This window comes from Telopea speciosissima, chromosome 5, assembly GCF_018873765.1.
Source record: "Telopea speciosissima isolate NSW1024214 ecotype Mountain lineage chromosome 5, Tspe_v1, whole genome shotgun sequence".
Taxonomy (NCBI): Eukaryota; Viridiplantae; Streptophyta; class Magnoliopsida; order Proteales; family Proteaceae; genus Telopea; species Telopea speciosissima.
In genome coordinates, this window is record NC_057920.1 from 17,853,944 (window position 1) to 17,880,989 (window position 27,046).

Consider the following 27,046-nt stretch of genomic DNA (forward strand, 5'->3'; position numbering starts at 1 on the left):
TAAATCCAGAGTATTAGACATAACTAAGTGTCTGTCTTGGTTTCTGGCCTGATTTTTGGCAGTTTCTGACATAAATACCTGTCTGTCCTAGTTTCGAGCCAAGTTTCCCCTAGTTTCGATGGGCATGTGTCGAAGCTACTGAAATATGGTCGAAACTAGTCAAAATTGGTCGAAACCATCGAAACCTGGTCGAATCCAGGAATTTTATAAAATCCCCCTTAAACTCGTCTCGGAAACCTACAAAACCGAATTAACTCGGTGGTTTCGACAGGTTTCGATCGAGTTTTTCTTCCATGGTTAGTGCTTTGCATGTTTAATAGTGTTAGTGCTTTACAGTTTGTTTACTGTTTTATAGTCTTCTATTAAGCATGTTTAGTGTAGTTTATGTTTTATATACGAACATCTGTTTTGTATCAAAACGCATGAAGTATGTTTCTATCCCTCATTTTGTTTGATTTTTTTTATTTTTATTTTGTGCATTTGATGCTTTTAAGCCATATTTTTAGGAAGATTGGTTTATCTAGGTGGACCGAAATGCCTAACACTTTCCTTGGTCCATAACCTGTCTCAAACCCCAATTCTTTTGGTTTGATCAGTTTCCATTGGAGTCACATATGGACTAATATTTGTTGGAATAATATTTGTTTTATATGGATTCTAGACCTTAATCTAAGACAACTTTCTATTTCCTTCTCTTCCAAATGGAGGATAAAAAGATTTCTCTTCAAGAGGATAGAGATGAACAATTGTTACTCTTACACAAACATCATACAAGTGAACAAGTATGTGATGCAAAAGATTAACTACTTAGGTCACTCGGTGACAAGTGTAGACGGCCCTTGACTTGAGCCAATTCAACCACTAGTTTGGCCATTCTGATTAGCCATCGATTACCTAACTTATCCTGTCAATAGAATTTGTGAGCTTTGCAGAGAGCTCCATTGTTTATCAAAGTTACCATTGAACCACTTCCAGTCCAGAATAAAATGAAGAAGAACTAAGGCATTTATGATTCACACTCAGTCGAGAATAAAATAAAGAAATAAACTAGGCCATTTAAACATCAGGCAATCATATGAAACAGAAAGAGGAAGAACTAAACCATTTCATAAATTATGTATTACAAATGCAACATAAAAGATTTACATCGCTAACAGCTCTCAATCACGGATGACTTCCTGTTTCTTTGCCCCTTTTGGAAAGGAAACATGAATCACTTGATCCAATTTCCACCAGATTCAGTAGACAGCATCGTGAAAGTTTTGGTAGGTTCTCCAGTAAACTAAGGGATCAGTTCTCATAATTGTTCAAACTAAAAGAGCAATTAGTCCTCAAATTCAGCTCCCTCTTATATGTAATAGGTGGAGAATGCTGTTATTGTCTGGACAAGCATAACCTCTTGCAGCCAAACAATCCTGGGAATAGGTGGGGGGGGGGTGCTTATAAGTGCTTCTGCATGGGTAAATGAGGAACTCGAAACATGAAGCCTCAAGTGTCAAGTATAGAACTACAAGTCAAAGGAGGTTAACAATATAGTATGGCTCTGGGGCATGGGATGATTTAATAGTGCCTCCCAATAGCAAGATGGAAGCCAGACAGAGGTGTTGTTCTACGTTAGAAATTTTCCCTTGTCGCAAACTAGGCCTCCACACAGTTGCTGGTGGTAGTTTTGTGGCTTGAAATAGGAGGAGTCGCCCTTATCATTGTACTCTGTATGCAGGCTATCAACTGCACAGAAAGTGATCTTTGTGAAAATCTTTTATCCACAGCATTTCCTTGTTTTTGATAATAATAATAATAGATCTAGATAACAGCCTTTCCTTCTTTTGATAATTAATAACAGATCTAGCATTGTAAGTGAAGCAAGCCATTATTGTTTAGCAACACTTACCAGTGAAAATCCAATGCACATGATACTGAAGCCTGGGAAGTGAAATGGTGCATTTTCAGAAAGGAACAATGCTGGAAGAACAGAAGGTTGCTTGTTAGTATAAATACCAAAAATAGCTTTATGGCTTAACCAATTTTCCTATTACCTGTTAGAGGAGTGAAAGCTAACGGAGAAACAATGTTGGCAAATGAGCATATGCCAGAAAGACACCCTTGCGCTTTCCCCTGAAATAAGGTTTGTTCAGCCATAAAAACCAAGCATTTATCTGTAGCGGGACAAATTGGAGTAGGAAAGTACTAGTAAGCCCACTTCTCATACTTCTAGACTTCTCAGTCCACACTCAAATGTCCCAGGAAGGTCTCACCCCATGTCAATGTTTTGAGACCAAAATGTCCCAAAACTAGGTTGACTAATGCTAAATCAACTATTTTGGATGGTTTAAGTTTGCAATATTAATAACCAATACATGCAAGGAAAAATATAACATATTCAAAGTTTTTTTTAGAATTTTAGTTTTCCATAACAAACTTCTAGATCATACAAATTCATTAATTGTATATGAAGAAATTGTTTAGTTGGAAGAACTTCGTAAGCATATCTTCGATATAGAAATTGAAAAAGTTTCAACAAATCCAAAAAGGAAAATTTGTTGGAATTGATAAAAGCTTTTCGACAAAAAATGTATCACGTATGAATCAATCGCTCCTATGATTCTTGGATAGAAAGAACAAAAGGTACATTGTTGCCATTTTGAAATGATTTAAGGATCGGCAAAGTAATGTCTAAACCTAATGATTCACAGTAACGTTGAAGAATCCATGAACAAGGAAACAGCATTTTCAATGGCCTTAACAATTGGATCAAAATGAGGAACCCTTAATAGATTCAAAACGAGAAAAAAAAAGGGGTTTAGAGACGATTCAATAAATGAAATGCCTAAAGATTTTCCTTGCAGTGCTTTATCCAACTTGAGTTATGAGTATAGATAATTTTGTTTTCCCCCCTTTTTTGGGGAAGGAAGTATAAAAAAGCGACTCTTTGTTTTTTTTTTGGGGGCAATAAAAAAACGACTCAAATCATAGTCAAATTGATTTGATGCTTTTATGGATCTATTTGACACTAAAATACAAAAATTGAATCATTCTTTCGGGAGCCGTACTAGGAGAAAACCTCCTATACGGTTCTGGGGGCATTGTTCATCTATATCCATCCCAATCGGCCATCTATAATGATATAAATCCTATTAATACCTGTTCAGAGGGACCAACTTGTTTCGAAGCAATGCTCCTTATCTGCACAAATTAGAAATTTCACATCACAAAATATGATTCCCACATCAAAGAATAGAAGTTATGGAAAGATATAAAGTGAGGAACTCACACAAGGAGGTGCGAAAACAACCAAAATGGAGAACATAGAGGCAACATATGGAACCTGCAAGCATGTCAAAATGTCAAAACAATAATGTGATGTAATATTTGTATCATGTGAAGAAGTAAGAAGCCTGCTGATTTAGTTCCAAGGAGGGTTACCCAAGAAGACCATGCTACAGCATAAAGAAACATCTGCATTATTCCAAGCGACAGATTAGTGACTCCAAAATTACAAGCAGAAATGCAGATGGGCTCAAATGATAAACATGAAGATCAGACAGGCAACAGAAGGTAACTAGGTACTCACATGTGTGCAACCAGCAAAGAGCCCTATAATAAGCAACTTTTCCTCTCCCAAAAATGGTGCTAATATGGGCATAAGAACAAGCTGCAGAATGAATCATGAACCAATTTGAAAAACATACTTTGACTGTAATATCTCATTAAAAGGGATATGAAGAAGGAAAACGGAGGACCTGCAATGAACAATTTGTGGGAACCTACCTGTGAGATGGCCCCTGCAAAACCTGCTATCAGCAATAAATCCGCAAATTGGTCTTTGCTAAAGTGAAAACGGGCTTTTAAAAAGAACTGCACAGTAGTAAGATGTCATTAGCAAGAAGATTTTGGGTGCACCTGTGAGAGCAATGAGTTAAATTATATGAGGCAAATATTGTTAATACCTCAATTATCTGCTATAGCAGAAAAGAAATATCATGCTTGAGCTAGTGTACAATTTCTCACTTTTCTTATCTCATTTCTTCATTTTTATTCTTCATTCCTCCTTACTCTCCTTTCCCTTTGTGTGGATCTCAGTTTTCCCTACTTTGTTTTGGAAGGATCCATGTAGCCAACCTCATTTAGTTGGGATAAGGCTGAATTGCTGTTGCTAGTGTACAAATTAGTGAATTAGTCGTAGCCAAAAAGAAAACTTTTAAATTTTTTATGAGCTTGGAATATATCACAAATAAATGTTGTGGGAGATCTGAAGTTTTACTTTATAAGCTATGTACAACAATAGCTCATCCTTATTCCAACTAAATGGGGTCGACTACATGGATCCTTGCAAAGACAAAAAGGGACTGAATGAAGTATGCATTGTAAGAAAGAAAAGGGAAGTTATCTTCGATCTTCTGACATTGGGAAGTTAGTATTTGGAAGTTCAGCTTGTTAATTTGCTAATTTACAATCATAATGCATCACACTTTTTAAATCTTAAGACATCACAAACCAAGTCAGATTAGTTGGACAGTTGATTTATTATTAGGTGAAATGTCAATCTGAGTGTTGATTTCCCTGACCTACATTAGGGTACATGCCATTGTGAGCGTTGCTTTCCCTTTTTGTTTCCCTAGTTGAGTGTTTCCTGCTACTTAACTTCTACTCTTCCTCATTTATGGCCTTGCTTGTAATAGCACTTTTATATTAATTAACAACCTGAAGTATTAAAATGATTCGCGGAAACAGTACCTAAATAAGACTCCAGAAGTTGGAAAAATTACAAATTTAGTTACCCTGAACTTCTCAATAATCATATAAATTCGTCCAATTTCAAAGAAATAAAAACAGATTTCCTAACAATGTTGTGTTTTAATTCCTACTTTTGATTAAAGTTCAGGAATTACCAGTAGTGAAGAATGAAGCGCGCCCTCAGAAAAATTGTTAAAGAATGCAACAACTGCTGCTTGTGAAAATGCTGGGCTGCGAAATGGAATTTTTCTTGGTCAATAAACAGTTTCAATTACAGAAAAGAGAGGATTCCACTAAGCCACCCCAAAAAATCCATTAAAACATCAGGGAATCTCAAGACTCAAAACCCAATAGATCCGAGTATTGGGGGTGCTGGGTGGGTTTTGGAGTTTTGAACAATTTCTGTGAATAGAATCGAGTTACCTAATCCTCAACAAGTAAAAAATCTCGTCCACAGACGGGATTCTTCTAAAGAGCTGAATCTTCCTGGAGGAATCGCCGTCAAAATGAACAACATTGTTTGTCTTCTTGGAGATTGTACGCATCGATGCTGTATCGATGCCGCTGATCGAATCCTTTAGGAAAAGTTTCATGTACAATGCTGCAAGCACCGCCACTGTTGCAGAGACCTGGAAGACATTTGACGTTTCAGTGAAGATTGAAGAACGCCAAATATCTTGGGTTAACCCACAGGTCACACATTAGAGAGACATGAGAAGATTGAAGAACAAGAGAGAGAGAGAGATAGAGACCTGGAATGTCAAGGCAGTAGAGAGGAAACGAGCAGTTAGAGTTCCGCAGACGAATGCAGTAGAAACTATACCCGACAGAATCCCGAAAGCCGACGCTCTTTGACCCTCAGGAATGTTGTCTGCCTGCTCACCATATGCGCAATTACTAAAACGCCATTACAGCAAATAAATAATGGCTAATATTCACTACCCTTTCTGACCAGTTCCAATCAGAGTTCTTAATCCCGGAGTCGGTATCGGATTGGTCAAGGCATCCAAATCGATCAAGTTCGGTTTGGATTGAAAAGATTTACCCTTGCTTTTTAACAAATATCGATTTTATTTATCCTATTTTACCCTTTGGCCGTACCATTGTATCAGTATCAGATCAGTCAAAATTCAAGATCAATCGATATTGACCCGATCCATCCGATATCCAGATCTGATCCAAGATTACAAACCATGATTTCAATACTGGCTAGTCATTGGTATAGGGAATAAGGGATAAGTTGGGTTTTGGTCATCGTTATTGGTCGAGACCGACACCAATCCGGATTGGAGAGACTTATTCCTATTTTTCTTTAAAAAAATCAGATTTTTTTGTTTACATTTTTACCCTTGATTATCCAATCCTTACTAATCCAATGATATAGGATCAGCCAAGAATCAATATTGATCTCTATTGATACCGATATGAATCAGCCAATCCACCCGATTCGATACCGATTCCTTGATATAGCCCCAAGCATGGGCTTATGTTGTGCTAGTCATTGGCCCAAGAACCATTAATTGAGGAGGTAGTTGTTCACTTGTTTGGAAGCTTATCACGTACGACATACCACATAAGCAAGAGAGAGGCATTGAACGCTGCCTTCGCAAAGCATGGAGGTGAGAATCCTGAGCACGTAGTAGACGTAGAAGAAGTACTTCGTTCTGCTATAAGCCAATATCACTGTAATACCCGAATACGGGTTAAATTATTATTACGAAAAAGATAAATTAATAGCCCCATAAATTGCTTATTTTTATTTATATGTGATTAGTAAAATCAGAGTTCGGTTCCCCTGCACACGTATCAACAGGTGAATATACATGTGAGAGCCAACCATTTGTCCTATTTTTACCATTTACAAGAGGAGGAGGGGTTTTTATGGAAACAAAATTAAAATGTGATTGGCTCTGCGATGTACGTTCACCTGTTGGTATGTGTAGATGATCCATTCTTGTAAAATCAAGCCTAAATTCTATGTTTCCCAGTTTGATCGAATTGAAAAAACAAAAATGACATGACTGAATTAAGGGTGTCAAAGTTTAGCCCGACCAGGCGTACCGATTGAAACCAATCGGTTCATTTTAAATTAGACCGAACCAAATCTTTATAGATTTTAAGGTTGAGGTTTTATGGAACCAGTAGAATTGAATCCGAAAAAATGACTAATAGTAACCCCATAAGAAATTGAAGACCTAAAAAAATCAAGATTTTCTTATTTAATTTCCCTATGTATATATGTAAACCTGAAACAAAACCTAATAGTAGCTCGATTACACATTGATCACAAAAACCGAAAAGAAATCAGACCAAACCGGATAAAAATCGGATCAAAACCAAGAACTTTCTTTATGGTTTGATTTAGGATTGACTCAGTAACAGATAAAAACCGATTTAGCTTGACTGAAATCAGACGAAACCGACTGTTTAACACCCTAATCCTAAATATACTGGCTCTCCAGCAACCAAGGATTTAAAACTCGGATCAGTACTGGCTGAATCAACCGAGATGACTCAGAAATGAGTGGGGCTAATTCCTATTAAACTTGACTCTACGCGTACTGAGTTTGATCGAGTCAGACTAATTCCTAGTCAACTTTAAATCAATTCTAAGCATACTGAGTCCGATCCAATTAAGCTGAGTCAGAATGAGTTAAATCGGGTTCCACTGAGTCAAGTCGACTATGCAGTACGAATTTTGGAAGGGGAATTAAAGACAAAGAAAGTACCCAATGGAATAATGGTGAGAGTCATTGGAAGTGTGAGCAAAGTTTTTCTTCCATATTCGTCAGACAGGTTCCCAACGATAGGCATCATCACAAGCGTTCCCAATCCAATGATCTGCATACACAATTCAAAACACTAGTTCAGTAAACTTAGGCTGTGTTTGGTATCTATTCTTGGAAAGCATTCTAGGTCGATTTCGTATTCTCAAACAATAAAAACAATTATTTTTATCATCCAAGAATGTGAAATCAAGGTAGAATGCATACCAAACACTGCCTTAGGTTGCGTTTGGTATGCATTTTTGGAATGTATCCTAGGTCAATTTTTTGGTGAAACATTTTGGATGATAAATGTGTAACAAAAACACTGAAATATAAAATTAATAGCTAAGTGCAGGAACCATACCACCAAACAACGATCTCTTGCCCAAAGAATACTGTTTGGTCACGTGACTCCTATGCATAGACACAAGAGTGTACAAAATTACCGTCCAACCCCTTTTTAATACAAAAAATTCCATCCATGTTGATATCCTTTGCACACTTCTATTGGCCTCCGCATACAACCAAGCAGCGAACTCTTGCGGCCTTGCCCTTTATTTAGTTACTTTTTCATATGACCTTTTATATTTTGGTAATTGTTTTTATGTGAGGCAATGAGAAAGATAAATGGAATATTATATGAACCAATGATATGCGAATGTTTTGGTTATGGAATCCAAAACAAAATCAAATAATTCAAGACAATTCTCATATTATGTTCAAATATCAAATTCTATAAAAGGAATTTTTTTTTTGGGGTTTTTAAAATTTTTTTTTTTTGGTGGTAAGATTTTTTGGGTTTCTTATACATAGCGAAATCCAATTGAGACTTGATAAATGAATGAGATGTTGATGTGGCACCAAGTTGAACGTTAACTCAGCAACTACGTTGCTAATATGACTTTTAATGATCTAATGTAGCTATCATATTTTTATGTGCATGAAAGGACAATAAATGGTTTCTTGACTAGACAATCACATAATAATGGTATGTATGCTAACCCATCGCGTGGTTCCTGCACTTAGATACAGTAGCAAAATAAATGGTTTCTTGACTAGATAATCACATAATATTGGTATGGACGCTAATCCATTGCGTGGTTCCTGCACCTAGACACAGTAGCTCAACATCCAATGAATTTAAAATTTTCATTCAATTAATTGCTCCTACACGCACTCTAATTGACCTTTGCACTGGTACAAGCGCTACACAACTAGCTAGATAGCGATCTCTTGCCATCTATAGTTCTATACTATAGTACGAGACTGAATTCCGATCCAACTAACCCAGATGTCTTGTTTACTGATTCCAATAGAGGCCAATCAACTCAAAGTCCCAGAGTGACTATTAGATGATTTCAAAACGAATCCAATTGAAATCAATCCAAGCAACCCTACAATCTCAGCTCATTTAGTTAAATGCTTCTAAATGCACTCTAATTGAGCCCTGTGCTGGTACAGGAGCTACACGACTAGATAGCAATCTCGCGTCCTATCTACAATATCTATAGTTCTATATTATAATACTAGACCGGATTCCAATCCAACTAACCCCGATGTCTTGTTTACTGATTCTAACATAATCCAATCAACTCAGAGTCTCAGCGTGACTCCTAGATGATTCCAAAACGATCCAATTGAAATCAATCCAACCAACCCTATTCGATTTTGAGTTTTTAAACCTTGCTTTTCCTACCTTATCTGAACTAGAAGAAGATCATCATGAGTCATATATATGTTCGACCACTTCTAAAGAGACATTGACAAGAAATGTTTCCTGAAGTTGAACTAACATGCTAAAGCTGAAGAAACATTCAATAATTCTTTCATGTCGCTTAAATTTAGGGCTGAAAGCTACATGGACCTTCCACGCATACTTTACGAATTAAAATACATACTTTTCAAAAGGATAAATATTTTTTAAGGTTTAGGGTTTTGGGTTTATTATTAGTGGATCACTTCCATTATCAGCTATTTAGTTTTTAAATCAAAAGATCAAATCCCATGGTTGAAAAGAGAGATTCGATCTCTTTTCACCATGGGTTAAGAGAATAAACTAGATCCAAGAAGGATCTACAAAAATGCTCTATTTATGGCTTTATGCCTCTTTTTTCCCCTACCATTGTGTATCAAATTGATAGAATAAGCTGCTTAGGTCATTTTGATTATGCCAATACATGGACTATCAAGAAACCTTATGACCCATATCGAGTTTTTAATGAATCGGACCGAAAAACTAATATGAGTTGGTTGAGTCAGCCTGACTCAACTAAGTTGATATTAGTTATAAAAAAGTATGCATCACACGTGTTGGAGTTGGGATTCTACCTAACCTTTCCTAGCTCTTCACATAGACTTTAAACTTTTCATCTCTATATACTTGTATTTTTATCTGCTTCATTTGTGGACCTCATTCAGGTAGGAAATTCGGACGGGGATAGAGTGGTCATTTCTGTCTCCTCTATTAGAGGAGCTTGGAGAAATGGACCTCGCTCTCCAAAAAATGGAGCAGATAAAGGTCCCTATATGCTTTTATCATTTTCTGTATCTAAACATTAGTAATAACCATATTCCAAAATTGTAATGACTTATTGAGTGAATCCACTCCGAGGTTGGTGACTTGGCTCAATGGCATTTCGAGTAGAGTTTGGAGTTTCAAGTTTTAGGTACACCGATCGATGTCTCATTTGACAATATTCCTATAGGGAAGGGGTTTGTTGTCAGGCTGTGTGGTCTCTGCATCAGCATAGGGGCCAATAGAAGCATGTGCACAGGCATCCAAGGGGAGGGATGAGGTGGTCATGTCATTGTTCCATGAGAGAGGATGTTATTCCTATATTAGTTGTCGAAGGTCATGAAGTGCCAGAAAGAAATAAAAACAGGTGGAGAATGTCACTCACATGTTAACCAGCAAGGCAAGAATTCTTTGTGGAGGAGTGTGCGCAGTGGGTCAGTGGCATCAATTTGGCCGGTCATTACCGCCTTTCATTGAGGATGGGGTAGTCATTTTTACCCCCATGAGTCTTGGTGCAGGGGTACACCACCCACCTAGAACATTTTTCTTAATCAGAATTACCTTTTTTTGTTCTTTCTTTGTGGAATGTAGACCAACATAATTGTTTATGATGAAAATCTTGAAAAGAGATTTTTTTGTTTTTTGGAAAAAGATTGGCACACCGTCAGGGTGCCAGCGCATGTCATCCTCTCTCCTCCCTTGTGGAAAAGACTCCTTGACCCTCCTGCGGAGCCTTATGATAGATGTATGGCATTAACTAACCAAAAATTGACAACGTACCCAACACACTCTCTCTATTATGTATCTTCCTAGGAGCTTATTTATTGTCATTCACTTTCTTGATTGCCTAAGCATTAAGCATTGTTATGCACCATTTTGAGAGTATTGGATTTTGTAAGACTGTATTTTGCCACTTGACGAAGTTAAAAAAAATAAATAATAAGTAGGCCGACAGGAATGTGTCCATGTCCTACAACCTGCTCCCTCGACAGAGAAGACTTAATCTAGCAAATGGCGAGAGACCTTTCAGAAAGAAAAAAGAAAAAAGAAAAAAAAAAAAAAATGGTGAAGAGAGATATATGACTACAGTACTGTGCGTGAAGGCCATTCATGTGGAGGGGGTGGAAGAAAGAAACTTAAGAGTAAAGAAACTTAAAGTTAAGCAGAAATCTGTGTACTAAATTTCTTAATTTCTTTGAATTATCAATTAATGATTGAAATCTACCAGAGAAGAAAGAAATGAAAGAGGAGAGATACCACTTGTTGGAATCCACTAAGGTAGATAGCAATGGAGCATTCATCCATTCCAGGACAAAGCGCAGACATTGTAACATCGGTGATCGCCGGTACCACCATGAACATGGCGGAGTAGTACAAAAACACCGTCACAAAGAGCTGCCTCAGCCCTGGAAACACCATCTCTCCCTGCTCTCTCCTCCTCTCAGAGATGATAGATAGATACCAGGAGACACGGATAACCCACAAGAGCAAAGAAAAGCAAAAGCAAATGGGAAGAAAGAAGAAGAGCCCAGTTGAAGTTTCCCAAACGACCCTAATCTTTAGCAAAGATATGGGAGAGTTAAAAGGAACTTGTGTTCTAAATATAAGAGAATGTAAGTGCATGTGTGTACTCTACTACTACTACTACTACTCATGTGTTGTCTGTACTGCCATTTTCTATAACTCCACAAACTGCTACTTTGCTTTCGGGCTCACTCTTCAAGTTAATCGTTAAAAGAGGAAAGAGAGGAAAGAGGTGAAGGGTTAGATGAGATTCCTGGGGTCCTTTTCTCTTTTTTAGGTTTTGTATCGACCAACCAAACAAAAGCTAAATAAGACAACTGTGTTGAAGTCTTGAAGGTTCCGTAACTTCTAAGTGAATTCAGGAATTGACTTCAATTACCAAACTCTCCTTTGCATTCTCTTTTAATTACCTTTTGTATACCTCTCTTGTTTCTTCTGGATTGGCCTTTGATGAGTACTCTCCTCTAGAATTTTTATCCCCTCATATATGGTGTAGTGTACCTTTAAAGTGCATCGGAGGTGCATCTTTAAAAATCTAACGCACAAGTGAGGCGTACCGTTTGATGCACTTTAAAGATGTACTAGGCACTGCACTCCAGTTGAGAGGATGAAAATTCTATTCCCCTCAAGATGACTAGAGATTAGCTATATAGGAAACCCCATTTACACCACCCTGTTGGGAGACCTCTACTAATTGTTCTAGAAGGAGATGATGTGGCCTTTTCTTTCCTATCTTTGAATAGAGAAGACAAGCTTTGCAAATATATAGAAAAAAAAATTACTTGTATCGAAAATACACAAAATTAAATGGTAGCACATAAGGAATACTGATTAATTCTCATTCATTGTATAAGAGGATATGAATAATGGTATTATCATATCCAATTCGGTCATCATGTGTTGGATCGATGAAATCTTAATTGCAATAACTGTTAATTAAAGTATTTGTTTCCTCAATTGGCACAAGTCATCCTATACATATGGCTAGCCCACAATGCAAAGCTCCCAGATTGGTGCTTTCTGACTCGACTCGTTCTTTTTTCAAAATTTGGTGATTCGGGCAATTCAAACCTGGTCAATGTGAATTATGTATTTTCTTAGGGAGAAAGAATGCCACCTGGTATTGCAAGTGCACGCTGCCCCTGCGCACAAGCATAGGGGCATGCATAAGGAATGTCGCACCCCTTGGAAAGATGGAAATGACCAGGAGTGTGACTGTCATTTCACGTGCCCCTGTATCTAGGTGCATGGGAGACGTGCGCTACGCAACCGGGTGACACTCTATTTCCCATTTTCTTATTATTCAAAAGGAAGAGAGTCTCTGTTGGGGGAGCATGGTGCTTGCACCCAGACACATAGGGAGCAAGGGAAATGGCCACTTCCCTTACCCCCCTTGAAATGCAAAATGTTGATATCCCGGTTGATTCTTCCACTTGCACTTCCATTGGCCTCTACATGTGCAGAGCACATTCCCCCATAGGAAACACTATCCCTTATTTTAATATCTTCTTTCTTCTCTTTGTCCAAGCAAAGAGAGACCGAGGATATGGCTGCTTTCCGATTGTGAAAAAAAACAAAAGGTTAATATTGAAAACAACGAACAAAAATTCTACGATTTTGTTTACTTGTAGATCAAATTTATGGTGTATGAATTATACATGACCCAATAAAAAACGAAAAAAAAAGAAAACCTAGATTCGGTGTATCACATGACTTGGGCAAGATCAAGCTTCATGGTTTTTTTTATTCAAATCAAGCGACTCTCCGAGTCAAAACCTGATTCTCTAACTATACTTAACACATAAACAATAACACATGACGGGAGAGGATGGGGCCACTATTATACCAAATTACCAGTATGGCTGTATCTCTATAGTGAACTGAGTTAACTAGGGCCAATCCTCTGGAATTTGATGATAATTGCAGGTCAGGCCATCATACTATTCAGATTTCCTATGTTTATAGCATTAGGGCCCACATATCATTCAACCGCCAAAAAAGACATAGGACCCACCACAGTTGGATTGGTATATTGTCTACGCCAAGAATTAACTTCGCGTGATGGTTTTGAACCTTTTCGTGATGGACTATCCTTCTTAGACCTAATTAAAATGCTAATTAGTGTACAAGTAGATAATATAGGTAGGAAGAAAGGACTAATACTACTTAGACCTAATTAAAATGCTAATTAATGTACAAGTGAGTAATGGTTGTCTTAATTAAAAGTTAAAACAGGGCCCCTGCATGTAACCATTCTATATGCAACTCAACCTATGCTTTTTATTCATTCAAGGTTTCATAAATGAAACATCATTATGGGCTCCACCCATTGGCTAGATCAACGGTGTTGATGAGTTATGAGATGGACATCAAGGGATTGGTGTTCCATCCTTTTTTGTGATTTGATCAATCACCATCTTGTAAACAAAGTCAAATGATTTGAGAACCTAATTATCCCTTTCAAGTTTCCTATCGGACTCCCACATCAATGGGAGACGAATGAGATAACTTGGAAAGAAAACTTAAAACTGTGTTTGATATGTAAAATTGACCTAAAATGCATTTCAAGAATGAATACCAAACACAACCTTAATATCATTAAAATGAAGACAAATCAAGATTCCAAAGCTGATATTATCCATCTAGGATGGACAATACCCTTTGCCTCCTACCCTTTTTTTGGTTCAAGGCCACAGTAATATTGGACCACTAACCCACTGCTGCTAATATCCCCACAGGTATTTGTTTGTAAATAAATGATGGAGAGTAATGAGTAATGTTTGTTCCTCATTAATTAAAAGTTTATAACATAACCCCAGTATCTTAAAGATATTTTTGTGATGCTTTCACGTGGATAGTGATCAACCACCACTAGCGAAGTTGGTCTTGTCGTTGTATGGTGATGTAGAGTTGTTTGGGATCAGGATTGTCTCTAGGGAGCAGGGAACGCCCAGGGCACTGCCAGCCGTTGGGCTGTGCCACACACATCCCTAGGCATATGCTGAGATGTGTGCGGCATAGCTCAATTACTGGATGCCCCTTGGTAGCACCCTGGGCGCATGCCTCCCTGGAGACGAGCTAAATTCAGTTGATTGGCATGTCTTGTGTTCGAGACTTCACGCTTACTATCCTCCACTATTAGTTGGCCTATGAGCCCTTATTGGAGTGGACCCCCCAAAAAAAATGTAGCTAAGTCAACTCAAAATCAATCGTGGTTAGAGATCATGGTTTTCTGAATGATCAGATAAAATCAAGAAAATAAAGTGATATTTTTTTTTGGGGGGGGGGGGAGTTTTCATACACGACCGTATAAGTATGCACGGTCGTGTCCCCTCTCACAAAGAGTTGAAAAAATCATACACCCCCACCCATTAATTAATGCCTTGAAATTCCCACCCTCCCACATACATGGCTTACACAACCGTGTATGCAAACTTTCCCCTTTTTTTTCCTTTGAGACGGTGCTTCCTATCTGGTAAGGAAGGTTATGCAAGCAAAAGAGAATCAATGAGCACCCCCTATTGGTTCAATCAATGAAGGATAAAGAGGTCATCCCATAAAAGAGGAGAGAGATAGAGAGGGAGTGATGGCGGAGGTTACAACCCAGAATCTTCCTTTTCCTTTTTATACATGGAAAAGCGAGACCATAACAACAAAGGACCAATAAGAGACTGTTATAAGAAATCAATTAAGGGATCAAAACTGATCGGACCAACAGTTATCGGTTCCAATTTGGATTTTGTAGATCGACTAATTATCGGTCTGATTTCGGTTTAACTCGATATATGTCAAAACCCAAAAAACCTACAATTTCCGGACCAAACCTATCGGAATCCAAGTTCTTAGTAAACTATATACACAAAATAACTTCTTAAAACCCTAGTTACTTTTCATGATTAAGAACTAAATTCTTAACCTGATTTAAGCCCTTATTATCTAATCCTTCATTTATTAAGGTGAACGCATTAAAAAATGTATCTATTGAGGTGAATGTAATCTAGTGTCTTCTCTAGTAATCAGTGCAGTGTTCAATTGCTTTTATCATCTGAGATTGCGGCATCGACCTGAAATGTATTCCAAGAATGCATACCAATCGCAGTCCTAATTTTCAAACGGACCCGACAAATACTATAAAGAGGTTAAAAAAATGAAAAACAAAAGTTGAGCTGTCAGGGCAGATGAGTGTATCTGAATATAAGGTCTAGGGATCAGTAAAGATGGTGTCTGTACTGTTTTGTCTATGAGCTTTTTGGAGTAACAAAACAAATGAGGAAGGTAGACTTCAATGAAACCTACCTCTCACTCCAAGTTAAAACAGAACCATATATCTTCTCTTCAAGTCACCACTTTTGGTTTCACAGAATTTATTTATGAACCTCCACACACCAACCAGAGAAGGTTGGTGAGAAGGGCATTTAAAAATCATGGTTTCTTCTTATTTATCAAGGGATTTAAATGTTAACTCACAAGCCCTGAGTTACATTTAAGGAGGTTTTGTTAAGGAAGCCTAGCTGAGAATCTTCCATTAATATTGTCCTTCTCTAATGATGACAGATAATTAAAAAAATGAGAAAGAGAACGCTACTCGGGTGCGTGCAATGCACTGTTCTTGCGCCCAGACACAGTGACGCACAAAATGATCGCCACGTCCCAATGGAAAGACGAAATTTTTAAGGGGCATGGCGATCATTTCGTATGCCACTGTGCTGGGCGAAGGGCAGCGCACCGTAAACGCTCAGATAGCATTCTTTCTCCCTTTAAATATGGGGTCAATTCAAAGAGGTCATTTTGGTGAAAGGGCATTTTTTGCATGGGTACGTACATTTCTCATACTTAAAACACATTTCTTTTGCCAATCATATGCTTGTTGGGCCTTTCTATTAAATTTGTAAGAAAGGCCCAGGCCCATTTTAGGGCTGAAAACAAGCTTGAAGTCCTCTATCTCAGTTCCATTTTGTTACAACGCCCATACACCCAAAGCCCACCTACATGGATTGGATTTTTTTTTTCTTTCCCTGTTTAGGCCATGGATTGAGGTATCGGATCGGCACTGTATCGACCGAGGCCGATACCAATCCTAGGACGGAAATCGTTTTCAGCCATCGGATCGGTATCAGATTACTTTTTTTTTAACCAAAATTCCACAAATTTTTTTTTTGAAAACTATTTCTAGGAGTTTTACATTTTTATTGCAAGTTTGTTTCTTATATTGGCTGAAACTGAAAGAATGTTCTACAACCTACTCCCTTGAGAGAGACAAATTAATCTAGCAAATGGAGGAATTAAGACCTTTCAAATAGAAAAAAATATATATATAATGGCGAAGAGAGAAGTTGTCAAGACAGACATACCGCTTGTTGGAATCCACTGAGGTAGATAGCAATGGAGCATTCATCCATTCCAGGGCAAAGTGCAGACATTGTAACGTCGGTGATCGCCGGTATCACCATAAGCGTGGCCGAGTAGTACAGAAACACCGTCACAAACAGCTGGCTCAGCCCTGCAAACACCATCTCTACCTGCTCTCTCCTCCTCTTTCTTTTCTCTCAGAGATGATAGAGACACGGACAACCCACAAGAGCAAAGAAAAGCAAAAGCAAGTGGAAAGGAAGAAAGAAGAGCCCAGTTGAAGTTTCCCAACAACCCTAAGGGAGAGTTAAAGGAAATTGTGTTCTATATATAAGAGACTGTATGTGCATGTGTGTACTCTACTACTACTGTGTAGTTTGTACTGCCATTATCTATAACTTCACAAACTGCTGCTTTGCTTTCGCGCTCAAGTTAACCGTTTAAAGAGGAAAGAGAGGAAAGACGACAAGGGTTAGTTGAGATTCCTGGGGTCTCTTTCTCTTTTTTTTTTTTAGATTTTGAACCGACCAACCAAATAAAAGCTAAATAAGACAACTATGAGGAGAGGATGCGTAACTTCTAAGTGAATTCTGGAATTGGCTTCAATTACCAAATTCTCCTTTGCATACTCTTTTAATTACTTTTTGTACCTCTCTTGTTTTTCTTCTGGACCAACCTTAGATGACTCTTTCCCTCAAAATTGAGAAGGGCTAGAGATTAGCTATACAAGAAAGAAGAAACCCCCTAAAAAGGAGAAAAGAAAAAAAATTATCACTGATTGACATATTGAGACCATAGAAAGAAAACCAGGTTTTTCAGACTCAATTCGTTATTTCAAAACCTGATGATTAAGGCGAGTCGTGTTTATTATTATTATTATTGTAAGGGAAAGAGATCATTTTCTGGTCTCTAGAGCATGCACGTGTGTTGGGCAATGGGAGTGCACACACAAGCATTGCCTTGGACAGGATTTCTACCTTTGCATGGGTCAGCATGGTACTTCCGTGTGTTTGTGTGTCTAGGACCAAGGTGATTAGGGCGTGTCATGTTTATTCTTATTATTTTAAGGGAAAGAGATCGTTTTCTGGCCTCTAGAGCCTACACGCGTGCTGGCAAATGGGAGTACACGTGCAAAAGCATCACCTTGGGTGGGATTTCCACCTTTGCTTGGGTCAGTGTGGTTCTTTCATGCTCTTCTTTTTCTTCAAGCGAGGAGAGAGTGAAGCTATGATCGTTTGTAAGATGAGAAGGAAAAACAAAAATTAAGGAATTAATATTAAAGACAACAAACAAAAGTATTACGGTTTTGTTTAGTTGTAAACCAAACTTATAGTCTACGAATAGTATGAAACAAAAAAGATTCCCTGAGTTCTAGATGACTCGTGTAAAAACACTGAATCAATAAAAACTCGTATTGACTCGAACATGGTCTGATCATTTCTTAAACCTAGGCAACTAGTCCTCATGATTGCTAACTAGATTTCATGTTTTTTTTTATTCGATTTGAATGAGTCACCCAAATCAAAACCTGATTTTTCAACTATACCTAACACGTGAATACGTACACATGATGGGAGAGAGAGGATGGGCCGCAACTGTATTGGATTTCACTTTAGAAGAGCGAATCTAGGTCCTCTCCGGGGAGCTCAGTGCCCAGGGGCATCCAAGAGTGGGGCTATGCTGCACATATCTCAGTGCACGCTTAGAATTGTGTGCGGCACAGTCTAATGACTGAATTCTCCCTGGACATGCTGGACTCCCTGAAGACGAGCTCAACAAGAACTGCCTATCCCTTTATAAGTTAATAATCCTTTTGGATTTGATGATAATTCCAGTTCTACAAAAAAAAAAAAAAAAAAAAGATGATAATTCCAGTGCAGGGCCTTTAGGCTATCATACAATGCAGATTTCCTATGTTTATAGAATTAGGGCCCACTTATCATTAAACGACTGCACAAAATGATGTTAGGATGTAGGACCCACCACAGTTGGATTGGTATATTGTCTACGCCAAGAATTAACTTCGCGGGATGGTTTTGAATCTTTTCGTGATGGACTATCCTTCGTGACCTTTCTTTTCTTTTTTTTTTTAAATAAAATTAATCTGTCTATTCTTCTAAAGACTTTTCTTTCTTCCTTTCATTATTAGTTGGTTAGGAAGAAAGGACTCACCAAATTAGAACTACTAATTAAATTGTTAATTAATTTAGGGGAAAGAGAATGCCACCATATCGTACCCTGCACTCTGACACAGGGATGCTCGAAATGAACGCCACACTCCTGATCATTTTTGGGGTTCAGGAGAGTACAATAGTCATTTTGCATACCCCCATATCAGGGCGCACGAACGATGTGTGCTGTGCTACCAAGTTGCATTGTTTCTCCCTTAATTTAGAATTGAGTATGGTTGTCTTAAAAGTTAAAACAGGGGCCCATGCATGGTACTATTGCAACTCAACTTTTTTTCATTCATGGTATCAATAAAAGAATAGAATGGACTTACTATTAGTGTTATCCTTTTTCTGATTTGATCAATCATAATGATTTGAGACCCTTATTATCCCTTGCAAGTTTCCTATAGGACTTATACATCAATGAGAAGAAGGAGATATCTTGGAAGGAAAACTTAATATCATTGAAGTACGTACTGAAGACAAAACAAGATTCCAGAGCTGATATTATTATCCCTCTAGGATGGCCAATACTTTTTTTGTTTTTTTCCTTTTCCTTTTTGGTTCAAGGCACGGTTATATTGGACCACTAACCCACTGATGTTGATATCCCTTCTGTATTTGTTTGTAAATAAATGATGGAGAGTCAAGACTCAAGAGTACTGTTTCTGCCTCATTAATTATAAGGTTATATAATATAACACCCCTAAATGGATAATCGAAAATTCGAATTCGATCCGCATCTGTATTCGTTTAGGGAGATTCATATTCGTTTAGAGATATTAGGGAAAAAAATCTGAATACTCTGATAAAAATCCGTTCGGAAAAAAATCCGAATACTTAATAATACAAAATTAGGTAAATATTGATCTTGAGGGTTTTTTAAGATTCAACATGTTCTAGAATATGAGTAAAAGAGAATCATGATTTAAGAGGTATGGATTGAGAGTGAATTGTATCCCCTAGGAGGAGGAAGGCCTGTACTACACAGGGTAGAGATGTAAACGAATGGTCGAAAATCCGAATTCAACCCGCATCCGAATCCATTTAGAGGTATCTGTATTCGGCCAGGGAATATCCGGATCCGATCACATCCGATCAGTATCCGAGCTGAATTCGATTCGTTTACATCCCTATCCGTCGGTATCTTTAAGATTTTTTTTTTTTTTGAATGCTTTCATGTGGTTAGTGGCCAACCATTGCTAGCGCTAGGGGTGAAACAAGATCGGGTTTTTTAAAACCCTAGCCCAATCCTATGTCCCCTTAGCTCAGCCTAAGCCCAATCTTTTCGGGCTCAGCTTAGCCCAACCCGACCTTGATTGGGCTAGGTTGGCCTTGAAACTTTGATTGACCTGATTTTTGCTAAGGGTCGGGTTGGCCATGACTGGCCTTGATTTTTCCAGGGCCATGATTAACCCTGTTTTTTTGCCATTTGCGTCCTCCTAGGATATTGGTTTGTTTCATATTCAATTGACTGTTAAACTTTTCTTTGGGTAAATAAATTTAGTCCAATCTAAAAATTGTAGAATGTAAACACTAAATTGTAAAGCATAACCTAACACATAGCTTGCACCAAACAAAAAAAAAAAAAAACTAACACAGAGCCGGGCTCAACTGGACGCCTTGACCCTGGCCCCGAGCCTGAAAATTTCAACCCTAACCAACCATTAGGGTTGAAAAATCCAACCCAGGCCTTGTTCAGGCTCAAACCGGGTTTAGGCCGACAGGGCCAAACTTACACCCCTAGATTTTTTATTTTTTTTGATAAGAAACACACACATATATATATATTAAAGCGAAAAAGTCTACAACCCTTATTAACCATTGTTTGGGGAGTTAGTAGTAAATAGATTAAATCCTATGCTAGCAGAGTTCTGAAATTGATCTAAGAGTTCACAGTAGATACCGATTGAAGTCCAGGGGATGGGGAGTGAGAAAGGATAATTAAGCAAGTCATATATTTTCTTGTTTGTGGTCCATAGGTTCCGCAGCTTAATGTTTTCCTGTCTTGCTGTTTGCCATCCATGAAAGAGTCCAACCAGATCAGCTTCAGTGCTATTACTAGTTTGTAATCTACCTGCATCTGTTAGCATATGGTGGTCATCTAACAAAATGTAAAAAGCCCACTGAGCTAGATTAAGTGCGGATTCAAAAATTCCTGAGATCAGTAAACCAGAGAATTGGAAATTAACGTTAGCAGGTAATAAACTTACACCCCTAGTTGACGTACTTGGTCCTACAGAAACTGTTTGGCATGTCTTGTGTTCGAGACACTCCTCCCCCACTATCCTTCTCTACAAGTTGGCCTATTGCTCGAGTCGTGGATTACAAAATATATATTTGGTTAGTGATCATGGTGAGACTATCTTCTCTTTTTATGCGACTATATTAGTTGCTCTTGGGACTACTTTTTATCCACAACAATATTAAAGTTATACCCAATGCACGAGGCTCTCGCCATTGCGGGATCTAGGAAGGATCATAATGTATGCAGCCTTACCCTTGTTTTTGCAAAGAGACTGTTTCCAGACTTGAACCTGTGACCACTTAGTCACAATGGAACAAATTTTTACCGTTGCTCCAAGGCCCACCCCTCTTTATCCACTGTTATGTCAAAACTCATAAAAACCAAAAAACCTACAATTACCAGATCAAAACCAATCCTTTGACACCCCCACAATAAGCCGTGAAGAAACGTTTCATGCATTGCTCGAGATGGAGGGAATGAAATCCAAGAAACCCTAGTAACTTTTTATGATTAAGAATTAATTAAATTCTTAACCTGATTTAAGCCCTTATAATATAATTGCTCAATTATTAAGATGAACAGAGTAAAGAAAAAAATTATCTATTGAAGTGAATGTAACCCAGTATCCTCTCTACTGATCTAGTTTTCAAGCCGGGAGATATTAAAAAAAGGGTGAAGAAAAAAAGCAGGAAAAGGAAAAGGAAGAAGAATGGAAAACAAAAGTTGAGCTGTCAGGGTAGATGAGTGTATCTGAATTCTGAACAGATACTCTAGGAATCAGTAAAGAGATGGTGTTTGTTTTTTTTTTTTTTTTTTGGTTTTTGCGAATTAAACTATGCATGAAACAAAACAAATGATGCGAGAAGGAAAATTATCTCTTGCAATTCTCAGCTCGGTTCATTTCCCAAGGCCCTTTAATAGCGGTGGTGGATTCCATCCAGGCAGTGTGGTAGGGTAAAGAGGTGGGGTGATCATTTTTTCCCCCTATGAGAGGAATTGTAGGGGATAAAGATCTGGGAAGGAGTGGAGTGTGACCAAATAGTCTCGCATGCACAAGACAAGGCCTTTCGAGCCAGGGAATCAGAGCTTTACAATCTGATTCTGCCTCCACGTCGTCAATACCTTCCGCTATACAATATTGAAGCCTGATTGAAGGGACAGAACCAAATCTCTTCTCTTCAAATCACCACTCCTGGTTTCACAGAGTTTATTTCTGAATCTCCACACACCAACCAGAGAAGGTTGGTGGAAAGGGAATTAAAAATCATGGTTTCTTCTTATTTATCAAGGGATTTGGTATTCTTTGGATTATTGGAGATATATCTTAGCATGGTGCAACCCTTTGTGTGTTGTGTTGGTGCAAAATCACAAGACTCATCACCTGATGTGAATTGTGGACCCAAGAAATGTTTCCTCCTCTGGAGAATGAAACCTATTGTAATTATAAAGAACCAAACGGAACATGCTCACAAGCCCTGAGTAACATTTATGGAGATTTTGTTAAGGAAGCCTAGCTGAGAATCCTCCAATTTTGTCCTCCGAAGATGACAAATAGAAATGCTTGGTAGATTAGACAAAAGTGTTTGGCATGAGTTCTGTTTCTCATTCACTCATTCTAGGACAGGAATTATAAATTCTCATCTCAGTCCGAGAGAAAAGGGTCTGATTGATCATGTGATTTGTGTCTTGTTGGTCAGTTTGAATATTTATGAGAGACCGTTCTCTGTTAGGGAGGGCAGGGCCATGTGCGTGTGGCAGCTAATGAGAGTGTGCGCTGGCATCATGGGGCCCGGGGCGGTCATTTTGTCCCCCACTGTGTTTGAGCATCACCTACCCCCCACCCCCCCCAAAACCCCAGAACATTTTCCTATATATATAGACAATGAAAGTGATGAACATGCCAATGATAATTTAAAAAAGGGAAAGAGATTACTGCTGGGCCTCTAGAGTCTCCACACGTGCTGGCCAATGGGAGCGTGGGAAAGCATCTTCTTGGGCGGGATTTCCATAGTTCCATGGGGGGTAGCACGGTACTTTCATGCGCTTCTATGTCTATATGTAGTAACTACTCGGCCACGCAACCAGGTACTGTTCATTTCCCCTTTAAAAAAATGGGGTCAATTGAAAGAGGTCATTTTGGTGAATGAACATTTTTGCATGGATACATCTCTCATAGTTTAAACACATTTCTTTTGTCTATCTTATGCTTGTTGGTCATCTCTATTAAATTTGTAAGAAAGGCCCAGGCCCAATGTAGGGCTGAGAACTGACTTGAAGTCCTGTATCCTCGGTTCAATTTTGCTACACGGCCCATACACCCGAAGCCCAGATTTTTTTTTTCCCTGATTGTCACTCCTGCTTAAAATGGGCTTCAACTCGTTCGATCATTTCCACATTGAGTGAGTTTGCCAACTTGGTGAGACCATGAATTAAATTGCCCTTTATCATGGAGGCCTAATGATGGCAATTTGATGGGCTCATCAGAATCACCATATGACGATGCTGCTCATGTGCTCTAGCAGTTAATTCGTTACTCTTTTCTCGCCACCTTTCAGATTCACCTTTGTGTCCTGTTTGGAATTTCTGTTATTTTGAAGTACTCCTGTACCAACAAATGTTGTATGGTAAAATCAGAAATTTTTTTTTTTGTCAGTACAAAAGAACAGAAACACAGTATGAATTGCATATTAACAATAATATATCTTTTGTTCTGTGGTAGTGGCAGTGGCGGTGGAGGTGGAGGTGGCGGTGGTGGTGTTGGTGGCAGTAGTGGTGGTGGCAGTGGCGGCACTATGGTGGTTATTCGTGAATATCGAGTCCATCATCGTGCACAGTTTTGCTTTAAGTTTGTGTTTCTGTGTTTCTAGATCTTCTTTTAATTGTTTTTCAAAACTATTCCAATGTGTTGGTTTTTTATCTAGTTCATTCTAGGAAAATAAAAAAAAACACAAAACAGATCGAATGTCACATAACATGTTCTGTTCCAAATGTGTTCCACAAAAGCACAAAAAACACCAAAAGTATATATTTTGTTGGGAGAATGTTCTCTATGCCGTGGCACAGGCTGCGCCCAGGCACATGAGCCTGCCACTCAAGGGAGCAGGGTGGTCATTGCCCCCACCCCCATGTGCCTGGGCACAGCCTGCACTGCGGCACAAAACAACGCCCCTATTTTTTTTTTAACATTGTGATAGAGACCCCAAATGGACAATGGGTGTGACTATTGAACAACTTGGTTGAATAGTCAACAAATTTGTTTTGTGGGTAAAGAAATGGTTTTTGATGTCTTTTAGAGACAAACCTTGGTGGTGTCTTTTACTCTCACATATATATGGAGGGGGTTTGGTCCATTTTTCTAACAATTAAAAAGTAATTCCATTTTGTTTCTTGTGGCTTTCTCTATTCATTTATGTCCATTTGAGCACAACTTCGAAGTGTCCCAACATGGTCCAGCAAGAGAGTGCAATTACTACTAGAGGAGCTTACTAGGCTGTTTTATCTTGGAGGCTGATTCGCAAGAATCCAGTTTGTGCCATACCCCATCTACAGTCTTTTTAAAGAGAGTGAGCAATGGCATCATTCAACCTCACCAATTCCTGAAGTTTCTCCATGTAATTTTAGGTTTGTGATGCTATATTTGTTGTTTAAATTTGTCATCATCAACCTCGGTTTGTCTACGGTTCAAATAAGTATTATATTCCTCTTATTACATGTTTTAACATGTATGTTTTTGGATGAGTATTCACATCAATACTTCTGAGTTCCAAGGATCTAACTTCAAAGACTGGTTTTCCTTTCTATCGTTAGGTTTTTAGGTGTTTCATATATCACCAACTTCAATATCCAATGGGTTGCATTGGCCTAGCAAGTTTCGAAGACCCGTAATCATGTTGTCTTCAGCCATGATCCCTTAGCCTCATAGGCATGATGTTTGTTTTCCAAGCCTCTATTGAGGATAACCGCTTGGGTGTTTTGACATAGACTATTGCAATTGCCCCCTCGTGTATTCCTTATGGATAACTTCGCAGCCTGCTTGTTTTACATGCTATGATGTTTAGGGATGAAACTCGGTCTCTTCTTCTCATTTTGGTGTTAACGGTGTTATTTTATCGTCTCTGAAAACAACCTCTCTGCGAAAGTAGGGGTAAGGCGGCTGCGTACATGATGACCCTCCCCAGACTCCACAGTAGCGGGAGCCTCGTGCACTGGATGCGCCCTTTTTGGTGTTATTTTATCGTCTGGCTTAGGGAATGTCATCATTGCCCTGGCTATGTCTGGCTCTAGTTTTTCGGCATCAACTATGGAAGCTGAATCTATTCGAGACAAGATTATTATAGCTCTTGAGCTCCATATCTCGCACTTGCTGGTATTCTTTGACTACTTTCTCATTATTTCTAGCCTTCGACGATCGGTCTACTCTCTGGATTGGGCTACTGGTTCTTTGGTGGATGACATTCTTTCCATTTCATCATCTTTGTGTAGTGTTATTTTTGTTCATATTCCGTGAACTTGTAATCGTTTAGCACAATTTTTAGCTTTAGGAGCTTTCAAGTTTAAGCCCTGTAGGATTTGGTAGCCCCACTCTCTCATTTCTTTACGTACCCCTCCGTTGTTGATAGGGGTAGGGGTATCAAAAAAACTCGGCCATCTCGACCCATCCCTAACCCACCCTGAGCCTAGATAGGGTTGGGCCGGGCCTTGATTGAGGCCTCGACACTGGCAGGGGCAGCCCATCCCTGTATTAATGTATTATAATATATATATATATATATTATATAATACATGAATATATTATTTCTATTATATAATACATCAAAAAGTGGGTTGGGGCTATGTTAAGTGGGCTTTGATATATAGTAATGGGAAGTAGTTCTCTGTCTGGGAGTGTGGCCTACGCCAGCACTCCCATGTGTCTATCTCTCTCCTCCTCAAAACAAGGGGGCAGATGTGTGTTTTCATATGGGGAGGAGAGAGATAGATTCATGGGAGTACTGGTGTAGGCCATACTCCCGGATAGAGAACTTTCTCCCTATAGTAATATACATTATATATGTCACAATTGCATGACCAAAGTGCCCACCTCTGTCCTTAGTTGCAAACATTTTAAGGTATAATCCTTCGGACAACCATAGGATAAAAATCCCTTCCAATTCTTTAATCTGGTAATTCCCGGCAATGCCACCTTCCCTGCGCGACACATGGTGTAAAGAGATCCTGTGGTGGAGATTAGTTTGCACCATTTCATGAACCACAACCCATTTTACTTACCGGATACATCCTAACCCGACTTGCCCTCTCTCGCGGTTCATCTCTTTACCACCATTATCTATCTTCAGAGGTCTGAAACTAGACCTGTGATCTGCTAGAAGGGAAAACCCCCGAGGGTTTGGAGATTTAGACCTGCATTCTTCTGTGGTGGTGGCTGGTGGCATAGTGGGTGTTGTGGTTTCAAGGTGGATTAAACATAGCTATGGCCATTGTTGAAGTGCTGAAGCTTTGTCTAAATATACACAGCAGGAAACCGAAGATCAAAGTCATCACGAAAACTGAAAGTCTAAATGAATCAGAAACTACATTATTCATCAATCACCCATGTAAATCTCCATCTTGCATATCTGAAATTATTCATCCCTAACGCTGGGTAGATTGATACATGGATGATATCCAGTAAAAAATTACTAGGGTTCATGAAAAATAACCGATTGACACAGAAACCGCTCTTTCAACACCAAACGAC

The 27,046-nt window shown here is 38.6% G+C and overlaps 1 protein-coding gene across 2 annotated transcripts; it reads right to left on the reverse strand.

The window, feature by feature from the left end:
• Positions 1–1,087: 1,087 nt before the first annotated feature.
• LOC122660904 (hippocampus abundant transcript-like protein 1) lies at positions 1,088–17,088 on the reverse strand. 2 transcript variants are annotated; one of them, XM_043856158.1, is made up of 14 exons: positions 16,893–17,088; positions 7,464–7,575; positions 6,305–6,417; positions 5,487–5,609; positions 5,158–5,363; positions 4,890–4,965; positions 3,769–3,855; positions 3,572–3,652; positions 3,424–3,456; positions 3,272–3,325; positions 3,142–3,183; positions 2,037–2,115; positions 1,892–1,962; positions 1,088–1,728 (listed from the first exon to the last, which is right to left on the reverse strand). In XM_043856158.1, the coding sequence occupies exons 1-14, from the start codon at positions 17,052–17,054 to the stop codon at positions 1,639–1,641; spliced, it is 1,329 nt and encodes a 442-aa protein (XP_043712093.1). In that variant the 5' UTR covers positions 17,055–17,088; the 3' UTR covers positions 1,088–1,638. The 2 variants fall into 2 exon arrangements, with proteins under 2 accessions (XP_043712093.1, XP_043712094.1); XM_043856159.1 differs by lacking the exon at positions 16,893–17,088 and adding an exon at positions 11,275–11,447.
• Positions 17,089–27,046: the final 9,958 nt, after the last annotated feature.